Genomic DNA, 20,959 nt, shown 5'->3' with positions numbered 1-20,959 from the left:
AAACACACATCGCCAGTGTGTCTCTGCTCTGATACTGGAGACTGGGAGATCTCTACCTATGAGGGAGGCAAGCAGAACCAGGACAGAGAAATGATGGCTCATGTCATAAGAGGGTAACCCTGATGAAACCTTGTCTATAAGGACCTTTGTTTTTTTTATCTTCTATGTATTTCACCAAACAGACTGCATTGTGACCAAACGGCAGATGGATCTATGATCTGCATTTCAGCAATAATAAGCAGAGCTTGTTCAAAACACAGTGATATTACATTTCTAGTTAGTCTTTTGTTTATCAGACACCCTACATACCAATATAGACTATAACATTGGAATAATGTTGCACAGATGCCCAAATCAGCTGTACACGAGCCTCATCCCTGGACCGATATCAGTGACTACAAAGAATCCATCTCCCATCACATCAATACATTTTTGCAGAAATGGCATTTTCATACAACACTTGAGCTTTGGTACGATTTTCATGGCTCAAGGACCGCTGCCATGTGGTTCCACATTCAACACTTAATAAGGCAATTAAAACCCATCTGGAAAATAACTGCACTAATTGTAACGAATGCCAAGTCTCTGCTCAAAATAGATCCGCCAAATTCAATTGTAGCACAATTAACAACAATATCAGAGGGTTTTGGTCACCAGCCCACCGATTCGGATGTGGCTGTGCAGACGGGCCATCCAGGGACCGCCTGAACGTGCAGCGAGCATCAGAATGAGAGCATCCCGATCGGCGCACGGGCCGCTGATCGAGGCTGCCGCCTCCGCCCGCGGTAGCTCTAGGGGGAGGCCCTCAGCGCGGGCGCTGGCACGCGGTAAATTGGCTGCATTTGAAACACCTGCTCCTACACACCAACGCTCAGCCACCAACCCCACCCCCCCAACCACCACAGCCCCTGAAAGACATCGAAGTGTTTTTCCTTTTCCGGCAACCCTGGCCGAACATTTCCCTCAGTCACAGAGAAGGCTGATTGATTTCCCCAACTCCCCAGCGTATGGCATGGAAGCAGCAGGCTTTACTTCTTACACGCTCCTTCCCATCAGCGGGCCAGCAGAGGGCCTATATTTTCAGCCTCCGGCTAGCCAACCAAGTTCCAACGACCACTGAAAACCACCGCCACCTGCTGAAGTGACTGGCTTTCTGAAGTCGCAGCCACAGGAGCGCTCAGGCTGAAATTCGGAGAAGCCTGTCTTGTTACTGACTGTGCGAGACCTGATAGCTGGTGGATTTACGGCCAAGCCCATCTGGGAGGACAGCTGGTAAACGGGCGGAGCCTCCCCAACTTTGGCCAATCTTGTCAAAGACTGCTCGTCAAGGGGAACAGCTGTACTGACTGCTTGCATTAGAGCAAGCCAACCAAACACACAGTATCTAAATGACCACCACCAACCACCCCACACATTAGTGACACATTTCAGGTATGTTTTATCAAAGTTATAACCTCAACCAAAACCACTGCCCCCCCCCCCCCCCCCCCCACCTTTTTTGTTCATTGCATTCCTCAGTGTGCTGTAGCTAGAGCGGATGCAGGTGGTGGCGCAGAGACAGAGGGAAGCGGCAAGTAGATCGGTGTTCTCCGCAATGTGGATCCACCCTCCCCAGTCCTTCTCAGCCTTCAGCGAATCAATACAGGCCCTGACCCACATCACTGGCTCAGACAGCTGTCGCGCCACGATAGCACGGGCAACCCAGTGCTCACGCCGACGACTGCTCAAGAGCAAGATCATTCACTGCACTCCTCCTAAAACAGCATCACAGCTTCACTCCACTCCCTCCCTCTCTTAACGCACAGTAACGACCGCGCTCTCCCCTGCCTTATCCCTCTCGTAAGCATCTCAAGTGGCGGCATCACGCACTGTGTTGACTGTAGCACAGGCTTGCCAAATGGCTGCTGAAATACGCTGCTTTGTCAGACACCCAGGAAAACTCTGCAGAGAGGCTCCTGAATGACTGTTTCAGGAACAAACAGTGCTAACACGTTAGCCATCCCCACGGTGCCTACTCCTCGAGTGAGCTTAATGCTGGCATTCACACAGTCATCACACTCCATCAGCCATGTATTCAGAATCTGTTGAGTCACATCTTAATGTCTCTGCTAATATTTCGCAACGAGGTGGGCGAATTACACCGGGTGTTAATCACGTGGGTAATTTCACACCTGAGGGATTCGACAAATGTTGTAAATTGCGCCATAGCCGTTCCTCCCCTCCTCACGATCCTGCCTTCTTAGCGGCAGTCATCGCAGCTCACGCCTGTGAATTCACGCGCTTTTATTGCGGTTACAGAGTAGTGTTTACCGTGCTAATGTGTTTGGCAAAACGCCTTTTAGGCCGATTGTGCATGCGTGTGTTTGAGGTGCCAAATGCACTACTTTGCTGTTAAATGCAGCCAAATAAAAGCTAGAAAAATATATGACAATGCGGGCCACACATTACATGGAGGCCACCAAAGTGCTTTGGGAAAGCGGTCGTCATGGTTCTGTATTTACTTTCATGAAGTGGAGGCACACGGTCGCACTTGTGGGAATTGAGGCCTTCTCTGGACCGGTGAACAATATTTGTCTTCTGCCTTGAGATGGTGTCGTAACTTGACCTCTGGCTCCTCGATTGATGGACATGGCATGACGGGGAGATGATCGGAGATGAGCCGCAAGAAGACACCCCCGTTCACTTTCTCCCAGGCACAGGGCTGCGTCCTTTTTGTCACAGACGCTGCCGTTTAATTTCAACGTTGCTCGCCCCCTCCTCCTCCTCCTCCTCCTCTTCCCCTGCTCTCGCTCTCTGCCAAGCCATCGTTTTTCATGGCTACTCCAAGACAAGAAGGCAATGCGATTTATTAGCGTTGCCAGGGGTGGTGGGGGGGAGAGCGGAAGAAGAATTAAGGTGGAACATGCGTCTGTACGTGTAAAGCTGATGGGTTCCGGCTTTAATTTCTGACCTCTGCTGCTTTCCAATTAAACCTCGTCAGTCGAGCCGCGGCTCAGAGAGAGAGCGCATAAATATTCACATCACTGCAAGAGACCTTAAAAAGCCAGACCAATACAGGATGTGATCAGTGGCTTGCGTTAAGACAGGCGTCATGTTCCCATGCTGTTGGGAGGATGCCGACCCAAATTCCACAAGGGCCTAGGCTACCGGCCTTAAATGGGGGATGAATTTAAAAAGGACACATCACAGCAAGGAGGAGGAATAAATGACAGAAAAAATGAAAGTGATTTCTACTTGTGTTTAATGTGAGCATTTTATGCTCCCAACACAAGGTTACATTTCTGTTATAGAGAACTTTGGGAATACTTACATGTAAAGTCACGCTGCTTTAGATCTGAGATTGAAATAGGAAGACGTGGGACTGCTGCACATCATGTGTGTCTATCTGCCTCAGTTCCCACCACATCTTGTGATGCCCATGTTAGGGAGAGAGCACAGGCCCTCCAATTGGGGCGGAACTGGAGAAGCCATGCAACTACTGCACCAGGATTCCAGACTCGGTCCAGTTGCAGCACCTGAGCGGTGCAAACGTGTGTCTGACGTAACCGCTGCACATTAAGACCCTCGCAAGCGGGAAAGGCCCACCTGAATGTATGTCATCCAAATGGTCCTGATATAATAATCTAAATATAGACCCTGGCATCTACTGTGGGCGACTCACAGCAGAAATGGAGCCATAAAATGGAGCCTATTCCTGGTGCTTTTTATGGCCCTCAAGTAAAACACTTCCTAGCTCCGTCCTGTCACGTGGGAAGCAGAACAAGAGAGACCAGGTGGGGTAGGCTGGACCGGGGAACATGCAGACCGGTGGAGGAAAAAGCGTGACAGAGATGGCCCTTCTAAGACACACACATACACATGCACACACACACACACACAAACAGAGGCACCCACACATGCGCGCACACACACACACACACACACACACACACACGCACACACACACACACAAACAGAGGCACCCACACATGCGCACACACACATACACACACACACACAAACAGAGGCACCCACACATGCACACACACTCACACAGACACACGCACATACGTGCACACATACTCTGATCGGCCACCTGGGAAGAGCGGGGCTCCTCATTGAAGGTGAGGTGGTTGGGGTGGGTTTGTGTCAGGAGGTCAAACTAATCTAATTCACCTCCACTGTAAAAGCCGGGCCCCTCTTGAAAGAGCCTTTAACCAGCTGACTTCATAGCTTACTTTTTCATTCTCTCTTACATCTTTAAATAAAGGGGAGAAGAAAATCAATTTGCCGAACGGGCACCGCCACACCTGGATTTCCCCACGCAGCCCAGTCACGGCTGAGAGAAGCGCCGACTGCGATGGATGAGTGCATGGGGGCTCTGTGAGTCACTGCACTGGATGAGAATGTATGTGCATGTGCGTGTGCCTCTGTCTGTCTGTGTGTGTCTGTGTGTGCATTTGCAAATGCATGTGTCCTTGTCTTTGTGTCTTTATGTGCGTGTGTGTGTGTGTGTGTGTCTGTGTGGTGTTTTTGTCTGTCTGTGTATTTGTCTGAGTATATACATGTGTGTGTACGTGTGTGTGTGTATGGGGGTGTTTATGTATTTGTTTGCTTGTCTGTGTGTTTGTCTGTATGTGTGCGCATGTGTACCTGCAACCCAGTGTCTGTGTGTATATGCAAGTGTTTGTGTTTCTGTGTGTGTGTGTGTGTGTGTGTCTTTATGTACACGTCTGTGTGTGTGTGTGTGTGTGTGTCTTTATGTACACGTCTGTGTGTGTGTGTGTGTGTGTGCGCGCGCGTGTGTGTGTGTGTGTGTGTGTGTGTGTGTGTGTGTGTGTGTGTGTGTGTGTGTGTGTGTGTGTGTGTGTGTGTGTGTGTGTGTGTGTGTGTGTGTGTGTGTGTGTGTGCACATGCAGGTCAGACAAGTCTCTGACCTCCCCTGTTTTGCTTCACCAGTCTCACGCAGCACTCTATTTACCCAATACAGAAGTCTCTCAGAGAAAGGGGTGGGGGTAATGGCAGGTGTGCCCCTTGGAGGGGGTGAGGGTGCAGTCACAGCAGCGGCCCAGCACACCACACCGTGGCTACGCTGTCACTCATCGTCACCTGGGACCAACGCTCCCAGTGGGATTATAAGGATTACTTTACAGGAAAAAAAATATGAGTCATCCGTGCTCTAGAAAATAAACATCTTTGTTCTGGTTTTGAGTTCTTTCCCTGTGCTTCTGCACTTAAAGGATTTTATAAATAAAAATGCAAAAAAAGCCAAGATGTAAAGAAGTATGTATTCAACCACATATATGGTACTATATGAAAAGTGTCAAAAAAATTGTGCAGGTTCAAAGGAATGAGACTGTGGTGTCAACAGTGGAATCCGTTTTCATCAGTGTTTCAAATCAGAAACATCAATGTCCAATACTGGGACATTGGTGTTTCTAATTTGAAACACTGATGACCATTTGCAAAATGTTGTCTGATATGCATCATCAGTGAGGAACTGAAGGGCCATATTAATAATACAGAGCTGAATTCCAGCACATGCATCTGGAGCCATTTGTTGAGTAATTTGCTGAGAAAGCCAAGAATCTGAGCAATTTACATCAGTTGGTGTTAACCGCGTAACAGCCTCGCAAACACTGATCGACTAAGAGTACTTGTCAGGTAAATAAGTAAAAATTTGAAAATGTATGTCATTATAATGAGTGCATTTTAATTAATAAATCAATCCATCGAACAATAGGTCTCCATGCTAAAAAATGCCCATTCAAACACATTCTAGGATAATTCTATGACTGTGTGTCTTTGAGTACTCATGGTAGTACACTCTACTTTCTTTTTAGCTAATTGTTTCATTGATCAAAGAAAGACCAATACTTTTGTACCTGTCAGTCAATAAAACTGATTCAGTCAGCCTTGTATCAACTTAAAAGCAGAACATAAATTGTCAGGGTTTGGCTACTGAGGCCTGAGTTGATCTGAGACCCACTGAGCTCGACAGACTGAATACTTTCCCACAGAAACACTGCCCTGTGGATTGGAGCATACTGGGTGGTCAGCATGCGTGTTGATATTCACGATTGAATATTGTAAAGACTCACCACTCTGTTGATATAAACAGTTGTAGATAATAAGATGAACACCAGATTTTAGTGGTAGTTGGTCTGTTTAGTGGCCAGGGAAACAACTGATGTATTTGAAGCCATAATTGACAGATCTACACAGCAGTCCTGCTTTGGTACAGCGAGCTTCAGAGTTTCAGAGCATCATGCTAGCCCCAAACAGATCTCCACTGAGGTCTTCCTGCACCCAGAGCCTCCCTCCTCCTCTTCTCAGGCAGGCAGAGCCGGGTCATTTTTTTCTTGTTCGCCCCTCCACACCAAAGTTCCCTCCAGCCTCCAAATCTGAAATATCTGAACAATTCCCCTGCCAGCCAGGTCAGAGAGTCAGTTCACTCAGCCAAGTGACCTACCCTCGAGCCCCTGGGACCACAGCGAATCCGTATCTCCATCGATCACCGAGGGCCCTCAGGGGTATGACACACAACCAGCCTCTCAATCCTCTTGTCTGCATCTCAGTTTCTAATCTCCCCCCGCTTCACAACCACGCAACATGCAACATCACCGTCTTCTCTCTCTTCTCAGGCACTGAGGGTATTGGTAGTGAGAACTCCCCAGGCCCACACAGAGACACCGAGACTCATGGGAACATGGGAGCATTCCAATTTCATTTAGTTAATTTTCTAAAACACTGCAGAGCAATTTCAATCCAGAAACCACCAGGGGGGCTTTTACAGTAGCAGTGATAACTGTCTGAATGTAAGAGCAAATGCCGAGGTCAAATCAAATTTGCTGCTTGCCAATGAATTACTCGTTGTAACAGTCTCAGTGTTGCTGTCTTTATAACACAATGTAGTGGTGATTAGAACACTGGATCAGACACGAGGCCCAGGTGTAACACTTCTGTTACACCCTTGCGCAAAGAGCTCAATCTCAGTTGCTCTGTATATACAATTAACAGCATGCGTAGCATAACAGGTCTCTGTGGATGAGTATGCCTGCTAAGAGAATATATCTTAATTTTTTGACCATCAATAATGTAGGACTATAATTCCTTGCCCCAGCGCTGCTCTGTCAGATCGCATGGAGTCTATCTACCATCCTCCCCACAGCAAAGTGACCCAAATTGAAATAGTCATTTGTGACTTAGGATGTTCCTAAATCACAGATTCTTCATCCATCATTAAACTACTTCAAATGGCAGGAGAGACTATCAGACTCTATCATAACTCTGTTCTTCGTGTTCTTTGCTATGCTCCCTTCTCGTAAAAAAAGGTGACAAATTGGACTTTGGAGGTAGCTTGAAACCTGCATTTTATATCCCTTGTTCAAGGTGACAGTAGCACAGATAGTTCTCCCCAATGGAGCGGGGAATAAAGAACTGGGAGGGTGGAAAGGGAGGTTCAGGCCTCTCCTCTGTCCTTCAGTAGCCCTTCCCTTCTCTCTCTCCCTCTCTCTCTCTCTCTCTCTCTCTCTCTCTCTCTCTCTCTCTCTCTCTCTCTCTCTCTCTCTCTCTCTCTCTCTCTCTCTCTCTCTCTCTCTCTCCCTCTCCCTCTCCCTCTCCCTCTCCCTCTCCCTCTCCCAAAAAAGGATTATCCATAGAAACTCATTCTCGCAGAAACACAGACCTATCAAACCAGTTGTAAAAGCAAAAGAGTATGTATTAAAGATGATGAAAGTATCTTCCTTTAAGAGATGGCAGGAACCCGACACAAGAAAACTTCTAATTAAGGGGGTAGAAAAAAATTCCACAATCACCATGTGATGACACAGTCTAGGATGCACGTCAAGAGATTATCAAAAGGGGTTATAAAATTTCATTGTGCAATGCTGGATCAAGTAGAAGAAGGGTAGTTATTCTGCAGACAATTCCAGGTGTCTGTTTTTGAAGAGATTCTTTATACAAACGGATCTCAATATGGACCCAAAGTGAAACTTAAAAAAATAACAAACTGAACTATTGACCTGTCTCATCAATTGGACCTATGGTATAAACTGCATTTGCCAGTACTCCTGCCGGGCCTGAATATCACTACATTCAGCACAGTCTGGCTCATTTGAAAGCTGGATCTTTCATTTCCCCTATAAAGTGTTTGTTTGAGAAGTGTCTATTTTCTTCTAAATAATAAGAAAATCCAATGGGGAATTTCTTAAGCCAAACATCTGCTCCGCCACCTGTCTGTCGTCAGGAAATAATGCTTTAAGAGTAGCAGTGTGAGTTGGACCGTTATCTACTTTAGACAGACACATGCGCTCACAATGTAGGTGTTCAACAAGGAAAGGCCAAAGCAGGTGAGTGATGGCAGAAATGAAGGTGCCACTGAACAGCAGAATAACACTGCTCACACAAGTCCACCCATACAATTCCCCACAAGAATTCAACTGCCGCCTCCTCAGATCTGTAGCTTGGTCAGTGGGCAGCATTGTGGCATACTAGTAAGGTTTGTAACCAATAGGTTGCTGGTTCAGTTCCCTGCTGCCCTAGTTGCTCTGGATAAGAGAGTCTGCTAAATGACAATAATGTAGTGTGAGCCCAAGTCTTGCTCTCTTGCATCGTCCGCTTCCCCCAGGGGCTATACATTGACCATTGACCTGTTGAAGCCCTTCAAGTGCATGCTGGGAAGACACCATGGTTGTCTGATGGACAAACAAAAGCTGTAGGGCTCTACTTGTACCTGGGCTATTTTTGAGACATGCCCCTGGTCCATTTCTGTGTATAACCGTTGGGACACATTATCTCCTCTGTACCCTCAGCACACAGTGTAGCAGAAAAGGTTGAACAAGATTTTTGCTGTTTCCATTCCCTCGACTCCCCCTCTGGAATGGAAACTGCAGAGTGAAAACACAGGATGGACAAGCTAAGCCCCAGCCACACTCTTGGAAAATTGAACCCTCAAAAGCTTACCAATCCCATTTCAGACAAAGGCAGAATCGAATTAAAGAGATTTTGGAGGATAACAGTGGACATCTTGTCTACCAGGTCACGGGAGCACAGTGACAAACAGCTCACCGACTGAACCGCAAGGAGTGGATGAGTGTAGCAGGCCCACCATTAAGGCCTCACAGGTGCCTTCGGTTGCTGGGCTCATCTGTGCATGGAAGCTGTGTGTGCTATGATCAGCTGGCTGTGAGGCCTTCAGTTTGACTAGACTCGGCTATTCCCCACCTTGCCCAGAAAGCACATCAGTGAAGCGCATCAGGTGGCCAGGCAGTTAGCTCTTCACCCCTGGACCACACAGAAATAGGGCATGGCTCCTATTGTGACAGAACAGAGCCACACACTTTGCAAATGCACAGAGCAGCTTTGCCTGTGTGGACTGTCACAGAGAATGGTCAAGCAAAGGGACAAGTACAGGAAGCCTGTGGGTGGGAATGTAATTGGAGGGGGGCTTTGAGGACACACTGACATAATGTCACGATGCCCTCGTTGTTGTAACAACCCCAGCCAACAACACGCGTTCAGATAAAATTCTGAGAGAAGCATCAACTGTCAAATGTTTTCTTCCCTCCTCAAAGTCTTGCACCAGGTAAAATATCTGGAGTTGCTGCTGCATGGAAGGACAAACTCTTTCCACTTCCCGAGGAAAAGTTTAGCCACCAAACGCCACCAGAGGCCCCTCCATTTGAGACATTTTCGCCCCTTGCCATGCTAGAAAATGCAGCACAGCTCTGCCAGCATGTTGATTCACTTGATGATATTTGCACAGGGGTTTACATGGGAGCACGTGCCGCATAGCACATGGCCCGGGATCAATACCAATCAGGATCCTGATTGCAGCACCAGCATCCAGCCCGAGGGGAGGGAGACTGTGCCATAGGCCACGCCTCCTGCATCCACCACAGAGACAGGAGGGGAAAAAACATTGCTGAAGGCAAAGGACCCTGGGAAATCTGCACTCAAGACAGATATGTTAATATGTTTTTTTGGAATGGAATTCAGAACATCTTAGTCTGTTAAAGGAATGAAATGAGATGGGAGCCAAAAAAAGGACAGCAGCAAGATGAATACAGTGACAGAAAAACCAAATGAGCTGTGGGTTCGAATCCGCTCAGCAAGGCTGTTTACAGGGGCAGATCCTATACAGAATTCATTTAAAATGGATATAATGCAAAGTCCTTCAGCTGAGGCAAAGCAATAAAAAACAGCGTAAATCATACTAGGTAGAAAAGACCTGTTGCTCAGTAAAAGGGTGAGTGGCTCATGATTCTCTTTCACCATATCCCAGGTCAAGCAGACCAACGAGGTCCATGCGAATACAACCTGCTCAAGGCCTGGGCCCCTGGCATCAGGATAAGTGTTACCCAGGTGGAACAGTCACTATTGTTCTGCTGTCACTGTTATTTAGACAGAGTGTTTCCACCACAGGCCCTAAAGCTAAATGTGGCAGTCGGTGGCTTGTGGCGAGTGGATACAAGCGCAGCAGGTTTCTACACCATGCGCATGGTCCTCCAGGGAGGCTGTGGCGCTGGTCGAGGGGGGGCTGTTCATAAATTACAGCTCACTGTGGTGAAGCTCTGACCCGCCCAGCCCCTCCCCCTCCCCTTCCCCAGCAGAGACAGAAGCCTGGGACTGGGGGCCTAGCCAAGCAGTTGTTTCCCATTCTGGTGGGCTGTAAAAATGCTGCTGTGTCAGGAACAGCAGGTGCTATCTCTCCCTATCATTAATTATCCATCCACTCCCCTCTGGGGGCATCCTGTTCACGGACACTGTTCTCTCTCTCTCTCTCTCTCTCTCTCTCTCTCTCTCTCTCTCTCTCACGCTTGCCTTCCCTGTGGAATCACGTTCCATCCCGTAACCTGAATTTCCCATCCCAGGAAAACTATGGGATGCAGCCAAAAGGAGACTGTCTGCTCCAGGCTGTGTTCAGGCATCTATTAGTCCTTAAGAGCCTGCTGTTCAAGTAAAATCCTCCTGGCAGCTCATCCACCATTGCTTTTCCTACAGGGCAACCGGTGCAGTCATGTACAGGCCAGCAGTAAGAACTAATGGAACAAACTCATGTCCGCCCATCGCTGAAGCAATGTTAGATATGAATCTCCTCTCAGAGATTCCCACAGGACGACAGGAACTATGAAAAGGAAATATCCATGGCCAGGCGTGACTCCAAACTTCTCTTTCATCCATGTTTGTCCCACGTCTATCTCAATCACTAACCTATACCTGTGTACTTGGAGCCTGAAAAAAAACAGGCTCTGTGTACTAGCCACGTCTGTGTTTGCTTCTCATCATATCTTTCCTGGGGCATCTCTCCAGAATTTGAGGGATTTTCCCTCATTAAAAATTTATTCCACTTCCCCCCAAAGCACCACACTGCCAACGTGGAGAAATCATGAAGATTGATACAATACCAGAGCAAAGATAGCCTTTCCACGGGAACCTCATAAATACGGCGAAATCAAAGGAAAATGTGAGTAAGATATTCCCCAGGGTTAAAAGGCACTAAACAAGGTCAGTGGTGAGGGAATATCAGCAGAGATAAGCTCTGAGCGCAATCTGTTAACTCAGCTACTGAATTTCCTCTCCCTCCAAACAGCACAGCTCTGCCTTTAACGCAGGTGGAAAGGCTTACGGTTGACTGTGTGAGACATACAACCTGGCGTAGTCACAAAAAGAAACAGTGACCTCCAGAGTTTCCTTCCTAATCTCTATTTGGCTAGGAGCTGCAAAAAGAATATTTTCAGCAACAATGACGAGAACATGGGCTTAGAGCTAGGCAAACAGTTTTTGTGAAGAGCTGCTGTTGTGACTGGGAGCATCCTCCCTAACTTATGAGGGGGCGCCACAAAAAGCCCTGGCCCTGACTGAGGCAAAGTTAAGCCTGGACACAGTTTAATCAAGCCTCAGGCTTTGAAAACCTTCGTGCCTGAAAATGCGTGTAAGAGACACCAAGAAGCCACAATGCTGCTAGAGCTGTGGTTCGGAGCCCTTGCAAGGGATGAATCCATGTGGGGTTCCACAGAGCAGCTGCAAACACTGACAAATGGGAAATCTGAGGGGAAACATGATAATATGAATGTCTAAGAGATATCCGCGCATTGCCAATGGAATCTGAGCTCCACCCACTGCCCCCACTGCTCTTCCCCAGAGCCCTCTGTCAGCCTGCCTGATCTCCACCACAGTGCAGGGCTGCTGCAGCCAGACCATTACATACTGCCATGTCTCCAGAACACATCCATCTCTATGACCCCTCCACTTCTCAAACTCTCTGACAACCAACCTCAAAATCAACCTGAGGCAGGCCATGTCCCCTCTTCTCCACAGCTGAGCACATATTAAACTGCCAATGCTTTTTCACAGACTGCATTACCCAAAGCAGCTACCTTTGCTTGCATTTCCACACAGTACTAGTTTATGTCACTGGATTTGAGCAGGGTGATTCAGGGCAGGCACATTTTTTTGATGTACCTAAAACCTACATTCCTACATTTCATAGCCCTGTCATATCCAAAGGCCATTATCTATCTTGTGGCTGACCCCTGTGATAGACAGGCCCTAAAGTATGTCTTTCTCTCCATTCTGTGTCAGTGTATAATAGCCTCTTCTTCTAATCAGCTCAGGTATTAAACCTCACAAAGGGAAGCGGGATGAATATCCAGGTAATCCTCCGTAAATGAAGATCTGCTCCCCTGTGTGCCTGCCTTACCCAAAAGGCATCAGCCCATTGGACCGAGAAACCCCCCTCCTCTGACATAGCAGATATGGAGCATTTAACTTATTAGTGTAATCCATTATCAGACAACGGAGTCCAACGTTGCAGGGACATCAATGAATGTAGCACCGCATTGATTTCCATCTAGCAAGAGAGCGAGAGACTTGGGTAGATACAGCTGAAAAAAAAATACTAGGGGGAAAAAGAAAAGACCTCATCAATTATAGAGAGTGTTTTTGGAGGAGAGGGGTCAGGAGGGAGCCGGGAGCTTCTGTTGTACATGACAACGAGCCAGCGGCAGACAACAGGATTCCGAATTGATGGACATTTTTTTTATTGTTCTGCACACTGACACAGACTGGGGGTTCCGTTTGCTAAGAAGAGGCCTGTTTGGCTGTGCACCAGGGGGACAGAGAGGAAGGCGTAGGCAATGCCAAACTTTGAGCACAACCAGGGATGGGTGAAGGTGATGCTGAAAGGGAGGAGAGAAGTGGAAAGAGGACACACATTCAAGTGGTGTTTCAGATGCACCCGAGAAGGCGGAGGGAACCCTTCTCTCCTTCCCGGTCTTTTGAAAGGTACATTACCTGCCCAGGTTGCAGAATTGGGGGTGAATGGCTTCCTATCACATGGGAGACATACAGTTGCATGATCCCTCATGGGGGCGCAGTGATCATATTCCCTGTGTCCCTGATTCATTACACCAGTCCCAATGCAGCATCAGGACATACTGCGAGCCCGACGCCACCTGTGTTGGACTTAGCCACCAGTTCAAACGCTGCCCAAATCTCCACCCAAGTGGTACAGAACTTCAATAGCAAACAATTCCAGAGGAACAACTGAAGGATCTCCACATCAAAACAAACCACAATGGAGTGGTGTTGACAATTATTTATGCCTTTTTTCAATGACATGCTATTGCATTTTACAGAACTGCAGGCCACGTCAGAGCATCAAATGAACCGGGATTAAAGATTTTCCTTTAGGAAAGGGTCAGTGCTACCATCAAGAGCACTGCAGACTACTGCCAATGCCTCCACCAGACAGACAACAATCCACAGCCGCAAGTCGCGTGGCGGAGACCTGTCCTGCCCATAGCTGTCCCCCCTCGCGCTACCCCATTTAAAACATAAGACAGGAACGGGGAGCATCTGGGACCGGGGCCAGGAGATGAGGGAACAATGCTGGATGGCGCACGGTCCCCAAACCACAGCAGCGCTCCAACAGCAAGCACGTGTGTCTGTCACTCCGTGGCACGACAGGCATCTGGAGCCGCATAAAGGGCTCTGGCTTTGACGGGTCGCCATTTTCCATCGGGGGGACAGCTCTCTGGGGAGGTCAAAGCATTCCCGCAGAGCTGAGCTGCCAATAATACATGCATCAGGGCTCAGTTGAACAACACTGCAAATTAACGACAGAAGACTTGTACCAAAAATAAGGTACCCACCACGAGAATACTGTCCAGTCATTGCTGGTGACAGGTTCAAAGACTTTCTTTTTTTTTTTTTTTACTTTCATGTAATTGGTGTCTTGAATGATGATGAACAGTACAGTTGTTTCTTGTGTTCCCCATAGTTTTGTGTGCATTTTTGTGCATTCTGTGTATTTGCACTCCAACTGACACTGGTGACTTTTATTCCCCTGGGGACATCAATCAGAAGACTCTGACGGAGGGGATGCACAGCTGTAAGAATGACTCAGACATGCAGCCCTCTTTATTCACGGTGATAATAATACTAAAGGAGCTTGCTTTTGAATGTACTTTCATCCACGGAAAATTGCACTGGCTAGAATTTTAATTAATAGATATTCCAATTACATTATTCAAAACAAAAGACGTTATTCAAAACAAAAAAGCAGCGAATCTAGAACTGCCTGTTTGATTCTCAGAGCTGGAGAAGACCATCATGTTCCTCTGATGATTTCCCCCTAGTGGTAGCCCAAAGAAGTGCAACAGTTTTGTTTCTTCGACCTTTGACAGTAGATTTTATAGGTTTCTGAGACCACCTATTTGTACTTAAGATTACTTCAAGATTGAGAAAGAGTTTTGCTGTTCTTACACTCGCTTGGTGATGAAACCAGAAAATCCTTATATAAAAGTACCTCAGTTATTTTCACTTGCCTTGAATACTTTCCATTCTACATAATATGACAGAGTACCGCGTTAAATATCTATGCGGCAGCGCCAACAGCATGACTCAATGCGAAGTGTATTTCCACCCCATGTGTAAAACATTGCATGTGTTATTAAGTCCTGCGACATACATGGGTAACCCGGCAGCATTATACTTCTTACTAGGATTATATCCACGTTAAAATTACGATGAGACAGTTATTCAAGCTTCAAGGGCTACAGGCATAACATATTATACTCTATCGTATCATAAAGCAAGTTACAAAACGGTGTCGCTACCATACAGCAAATATAAGGTGGAGCAATCTTCCTCTCTAAAACACACTGCACGAATCAAATACGTGGAAAGGCGTTTTAAGCCAAACATTCTCTTGATGATGGTGAAACAAAACCGGTTCCAACTATCCATCACGCTCACAGGGATGCTCCCTTTCCCGTCCTCCACTAAGCAATTACGAGGGGATCGCGGGGCAACTGCGCCGCTCACAGCGTCTTAAAACACTCGAAGTGTGTGATCTTCCTAAGGGAAAGCCGTGTACTGTGCACCGAACAGCCTGGGGCGATGGAACAACTTCGCTCCATGCTTCAGATCGCTCAGATCTTTCCTGCCCCAAACGAAGATAACCCTACGCGCTACATCTTCACAACACGCCCCGCATCAGGGCTGCTTCTGAAGCTCAAGCGGTCCGTCCCTAACGAAAATGCACAACTTTCCACCCAAAAGTCTCACAAAACACATTATTAATGTGAAGGCTGAGACAACTGACTCACTGGTTGACACAGCCCAATCATTTTCACAGCAAAAATAAAGATGAACTTTTATATATATAAAAGAGCTGCTGTTGGGCACATATGCCTATCATGTCTAACTACTAAAAAGAAAAATGGCATATACAGTTGTACATGTATGCTTATCATGACAATACTGAAATGCTGATGACACACACTGCGAACGACAGATTATGTTGTGGTAGTCGTAATAAAAACATGTTTCATGTAAAGCACGAACATGCACATTTAAATCCAAATGCACTGGTCTGGTGACCAGACTTCACGACGCTGCAAAAATAAATACTCCGGTCACCTTGCAAAATAGGACATCATCTACACGACAGTAACACATAAATGTTTGAAACGAGTAATTTATAAATCCTTACCTTCTTCCGGGGCTGCCATTTCATCATATTTGTAAACCAAAAATGTACAGCATCAAGATATTATATACGCGGAGAAATGGGATTCAAGGGAGTTGCAAAAGCAAGTCATACTGCCTCGCGACTTCCCTCAATTTTGCAGCATATTTTCACCAAGAAGAAACACATGAATCAAATGAAACGGAGCACAGCAGAATGTGATCGGGGGCAGTGACCGTGGCCGATAGTCTTCACTTTAATCCAAAGCACGAGAAATACGAGAGACAATTTCTCTACAATGGTGAGCTGGAACTTTACCAGGTGAGATTAATTATCGCATAGTGCATAATCCAAATGGCGTGCGTACGGATAGGCGATCAGATAGGCTACATTCAGTGTATTGGTCGAAACAGTGTAGCACAGCACGGCGTCCGCCGAGACAGCCAAATCCCTTTACAGTAACAGCAGGGTTGCTGTGGCTATTCGTGCTGTAACTTTTTATCACTTGGATGTTCTGGATTTTATTTTGACAGTATCTGCGGTACGGTTTTTAAACACTTATGCAGTTATTTCTTTTATGCTGTCTCCCAAAAAAATCTTGCAAAGAAACAACACCGTACCGGAACGGACAGACTTGGAAAAAGCTTGAAGACAGTCGTATTTTTCTTTTCTCCTGCCCTGAAACTGTGTATTTACGGGCTAACAGTATTCCAGAGACCCGTTTGACGTCTCATCTCCCTTTGCAAGCTTGCACTTTAAATTCCGTTAAGAAAACGTAATTCCAAGTGAGAACTCCAACGAGAAAGCGCGACATACAAAGAATGACCGCAGCGCGAGAAACAGTTGCAGAAAAAAGATGAAAAATCCCAGGAATTTCTGCGCGAAGAGCTGGAAGGATATCCTGCAACAGCAACAAACTGGACTACACTACACTAATGACTTCCTTCCCCGCTCCTTCGGGCTTGGGCTTTGCTGATCTGGAGCAAGAAACAGTGGAACGAACCTGCCGGGTCATAGTGCCGTCGTTTAGCGTAACTACGTTAAGAAACGGAGGATAAAAAAAAAAAAACGGACAGAATGCATATGGCAGTCTGAGCATAAAACAACTCTGAAAAAGCCATGTAATATTTTATGTGCTGGCTTTAACTGCGTCACTAAATTAATAAATAAGTATACCACTTTTGTTTGAAATGTCAAACAGTGGCACCATGATAACAGTAACAGAGGGGAAACATGCGGCAGTCTTTATACGTGTGATACTGTTTCAAGAGGTATCATCGTTTATTATAAAGGTTCTCCCATTCACTTCTTTAGCGATACCAATCCTCCAAACAGCCATGACAATGCCATGTCCTCTTAAAGCTCCTGCAAATCTTACTGCTACAAATGAAAAGATGGCAGTTCAGTGATCACAGAGCTTCACACCCTGAGTAATAGGGGGAGAATGCGGGTATCTAATCCTTCGGGGACTCTGGAAATTTGGCAGTGGTTGGAATGTCGCCTCTGGGGGCCCCTGTCGTCAGCTGTTCTTCTGCTCAAAGTGAAAAATCCCCTCAGCCCTCCCGATAACCGCCCGTGACACAACACCTGCTTCATTGGCTCCATTTAAACTACCACTGCCTTTCAAGATAGATCTCCTTCCCTGTTTACCTTGGCGTAAGGGGCTGGGCCAGTCTCCTCGTCTCCATTTTGGGTGAATGGTCTTGAGCCCTGATAATATTCTCGTTGTCTCCTATTTCAGAATGCAACAATGCCACCCTAAGTGCTGACAGACATTGTAAGAAGGATGCTGACGTTCCTACTGAGCCACAGCATTGGGGATCTGCCTAAGACCTGCATGAAAGTACCAAGAGTAAGCGTTTGAAGTAAGATTCTGTGGTCAGGACCAACAAAGACACCACAGTCCTCCATACATATACTGACAGCTGATTCATGAGTTGTTCTGAAAAGAAAATGTTACACAGACATCACCCCTAAGAAATTACTCTCTTACTCTCATTCATGAAAGATGTTGCCCATTTCGCTGTCCTTTCAGAATGCTGAGTTGTCATGTACCATTTTATATGGGTGATGTAGTGTTGTTGTGGGATCAAATCTCCTGTAAAGCTCAGTGAAGTGACTTCATACAAAAGTACCCATATTATCCATAGTTTTTCAGGGAGGAAGGCCAGTCATGTCATCTTCCAAGATCCAAGTGTGTGTAGGATGAATGCCTACTTATGCTGGTCAGCAATCTGTGTGTCTCCCAAAATGAGGATTCAATAGAGAAAAAAGGACCAGTGAACCTGTAAAATAAGAGGCCTAAGTGCAGCCTCTATTTGGTTCAGATCAGGACATATGCCTCCACTCACCCTGTTTTTAAGGCAGCTACCTGGGAGTCATCGTCTCCGGTGATAAAGAATACCAATACATGCATTATACTTTTCATCCCACCACCAGCCCTTTCGCTGTGTAGACAGGGAAACTTGCCAGGAGAAGGAATCACACCCTCGATAAGACCAGCAATTTTCTCCCACCCCAATGAGGCGATATTTATCAGTCATCATGTTTGTGTGTTTGGAAAAAAAAATCAAATAAATAGTTGCCACAAAGAATGGGTGGAAGGGTGGCGTTTCTCTGAAGTAACACCCCCAAGTCCCATCCCGCAGTACAACTACAGGCTGGGGACAGCTTCAAAGCAGAACAGCCCCAACTGTCAGCAAGACAGATCATACCTGTGGCAGTGACATAAGATAGTGTTGGTTCCTCTCCTGTCCACAGAACTTCCCAGGTTAAGAATTACAGGCAACATCAAGTGAATGTTGTGTGTTCACAGGACTCTGCCTCTGAAGACCTCTGATTTCTAGGGAAAGGTTCCAGATACTGTGAGGCTTACTTTTTCTCATAAAATTGAAAGAATGAACCTTCAAATGTATAATTTTCTTATGTGATCTATCATCAGAGAAGCTGGAATCTATATGATTCCAACTTTCTCCCTAAATTGCAGATGTTTTTATTTTTATAAGAAATATCTATGAACACAGGAACTCCACACAAACCACTCATGCTAGTTGGGACTTTCCTGGCTTTTTCATCCTCCAGAGCCAAAATGTCCCTTCTGGTATTCACAGCACACTGAGAAACTGCCCATTCAGACAGCAAACAAGTGAAGTACACAGAAATTTGTCACATACGTAAATATGAGTACTGGTGTGTATATTTTGATTTATAATTGAATATTTTTTTTTAGTACAAGGCCTGGATAAGTCTGTAACTGGTATATTACAGCTAAGTACAACACTGAGTAAACAGATGTCAGCTCTTTTTGTGGCCCTGTGGGGTGAAGCAAGAGGGTCAGGGGGCACCCAGGGTCACAAGAACAAAATGGGTCAAGCAGGAGGTAGCAAGGAGCCATATGCTCACCCCTGCAAAGAGGGGCATGAAGAATCCCATTAAAGGTGCACTTAGTTCCCAATCATCCACTTCAATGGATATAAATGAACTGCATTGTGTGCTGGTGTCAGAGCGCACAGATGTCACCAAACCCCACACGTGCCGCATCTGTTTGGCCTTGCAGTGGCGAGGTCGGGCACGAGGTTTCTCTCCCGCCCTTTTAACTCCACTTTGCCAACACACCCAAGCACCAATGCATCCTCATCCAATTGGTTACTGCCACAAGATAAAGAGCTCACAGCTAGACAGTTGTGAATACCGAGTACTTCTATTGTTCTGGTTCTATTTGTTTAATATGTCCTCTGGTTCAGAATGAGCATTACACTCAATAGCGTACCTGCATCTTCACACAAAGGGTCACTTGCCGCTCTTTGTATGGTTGCCCTTAATTACCTTTATTCGAGAACGGGGCCATTATCTTGCCTCCAGAGGAGCAGCCACTCTTAGCAGGACGGCTGCATTTTTCATTCTATTTGTCCTCCAACAGGGGTGGGTCTTTAATGTTGTTTAGTGCATGACAATGAGAGGAGCCCCTTGGGTTGGCGCCAGATCAGAGGATTAACCCAAATCTTATTTTTTATGGCCTGACACCCCCCATACTTGCCAAGTAACACTGCTGTCTTTCCCATCCACACCTGCTCATGTTCCTGCGCTAATGCGACAAAAGGGCCATTTTCTCCCAATTTCCCAGAAACGGGAGCAGCCTGGGCGTTCTGTAATGAGGTCAACGTTCCACACCGCACAGAAAAGGAAAGGTCGCTACAAGAACAAGGCTGATGTGCTGTGGGCCAGGGTGCCATCCACCATGGAAGTTGCTGTATGTGCGCTGTTGAATCTACGGCCAGCCTGTAGTCTAGCAGGAACCGCTGTATCCCTGATATGAATTCACTTGAAGTAATAGGTGCATGACAAACTGAAGTCATCCCCTGAACAAAGGCATCTACAGAGCAACTAAACCATGACTACTCTAACATGTAATAACTTTCCCAGTGTGACAGCTGTCCCATAGGCCCATGGTATATGGATATTTGCTGACAGAATGAACACAGGAGACTCTGCCAGGCCAGTTCAGATGAGTGGGAGGGCGGCCTTCCACTCGGATGAAGGGCTTGTTGAAGCGCCGAAAGATTCAGCCCATCACTTCTGAGCAAGGGTACAATCTTCCAGCCCTGAGAGCTCTGCTTTCCCAATCAGGGCAACACAGGAAATCAAGATTGCAGCCTTCAAGCCTAGTTTGGGTTTCACATTTTCCGCAATTGAGCCGCTTCGGCTCCTCGTGCCCTCCCTTTCATCCCTGTCGACAGACACTTCAAAAAAAAAAAAAAAGAGAGAGAGGGAGCCTGTCACTGTATGATTAGGCCGCGCCGAACCCATGCGCGAATACGTGTGTGTGTGTGTTCACACAGGGCCCAGATGACAGTAACAGGGGTGGTTTGGCAACATGCAAGAGGAAACTGTTGTAGAGGGGGAAAAAAAAGAGAGAAGGGCCTGTCAGACAACTCTGCTCAGCGTCTGCCCATTTTCTTCACGGTGGCAGCCAGTTCTCGGCTTTAAACCGCCACACCGAGAGGC

At 46.6% G+C, this 20,959-nt stretch overlaps 1 protein-coding gene across 1 annotated transcript in view; it reads right to left on the bottom strand.

The window, feature by feature from the left end:
* Positions 1 to 16,131, bottom strand: part of LOC118776639 (tetratricopeptide repeat protein 28-like) — a 150,076-nt gene extending 133,945 nt beyond the window's left edge. The window contains exon 1 of the mRNA XM_036527113.1: positions 15,980 to 16,131. Coding sequence (XP_036383006.1) covers positions 15,980 to 16,006 — 27 coding nt within the window. The 5' untranslated portion in view covers positions 16,007 to 16,131. The remainder of the gene's footprint in view (positions 1 to 15,979) is intronic.
* Between the last annotated feature and the right edge of the window lie 4,828 nt (positions 16,132 to 20,959).

This window comes from Megalops cyprinoides, chromosome 4 (assembly GCF_013368585.1).
Source record: "Megalops cyprinoides isolate fMegCyp1 chromosome 4, fMegCyp1.pri, whole genome shotgun sequence".
In the NCBI taxonomy this organism is placed as follows: domain Eukaryota; kingdom Metazoa; phylum Chordata; class Actinopteri; order Elopiformes; family Megalopidae; genus Megalops; species Megalops cyprinoides.
Note: the sequence above shows the minus strand (reverse complement) of the source record. Positions and strands in the feature narration are given on the sequence as shown.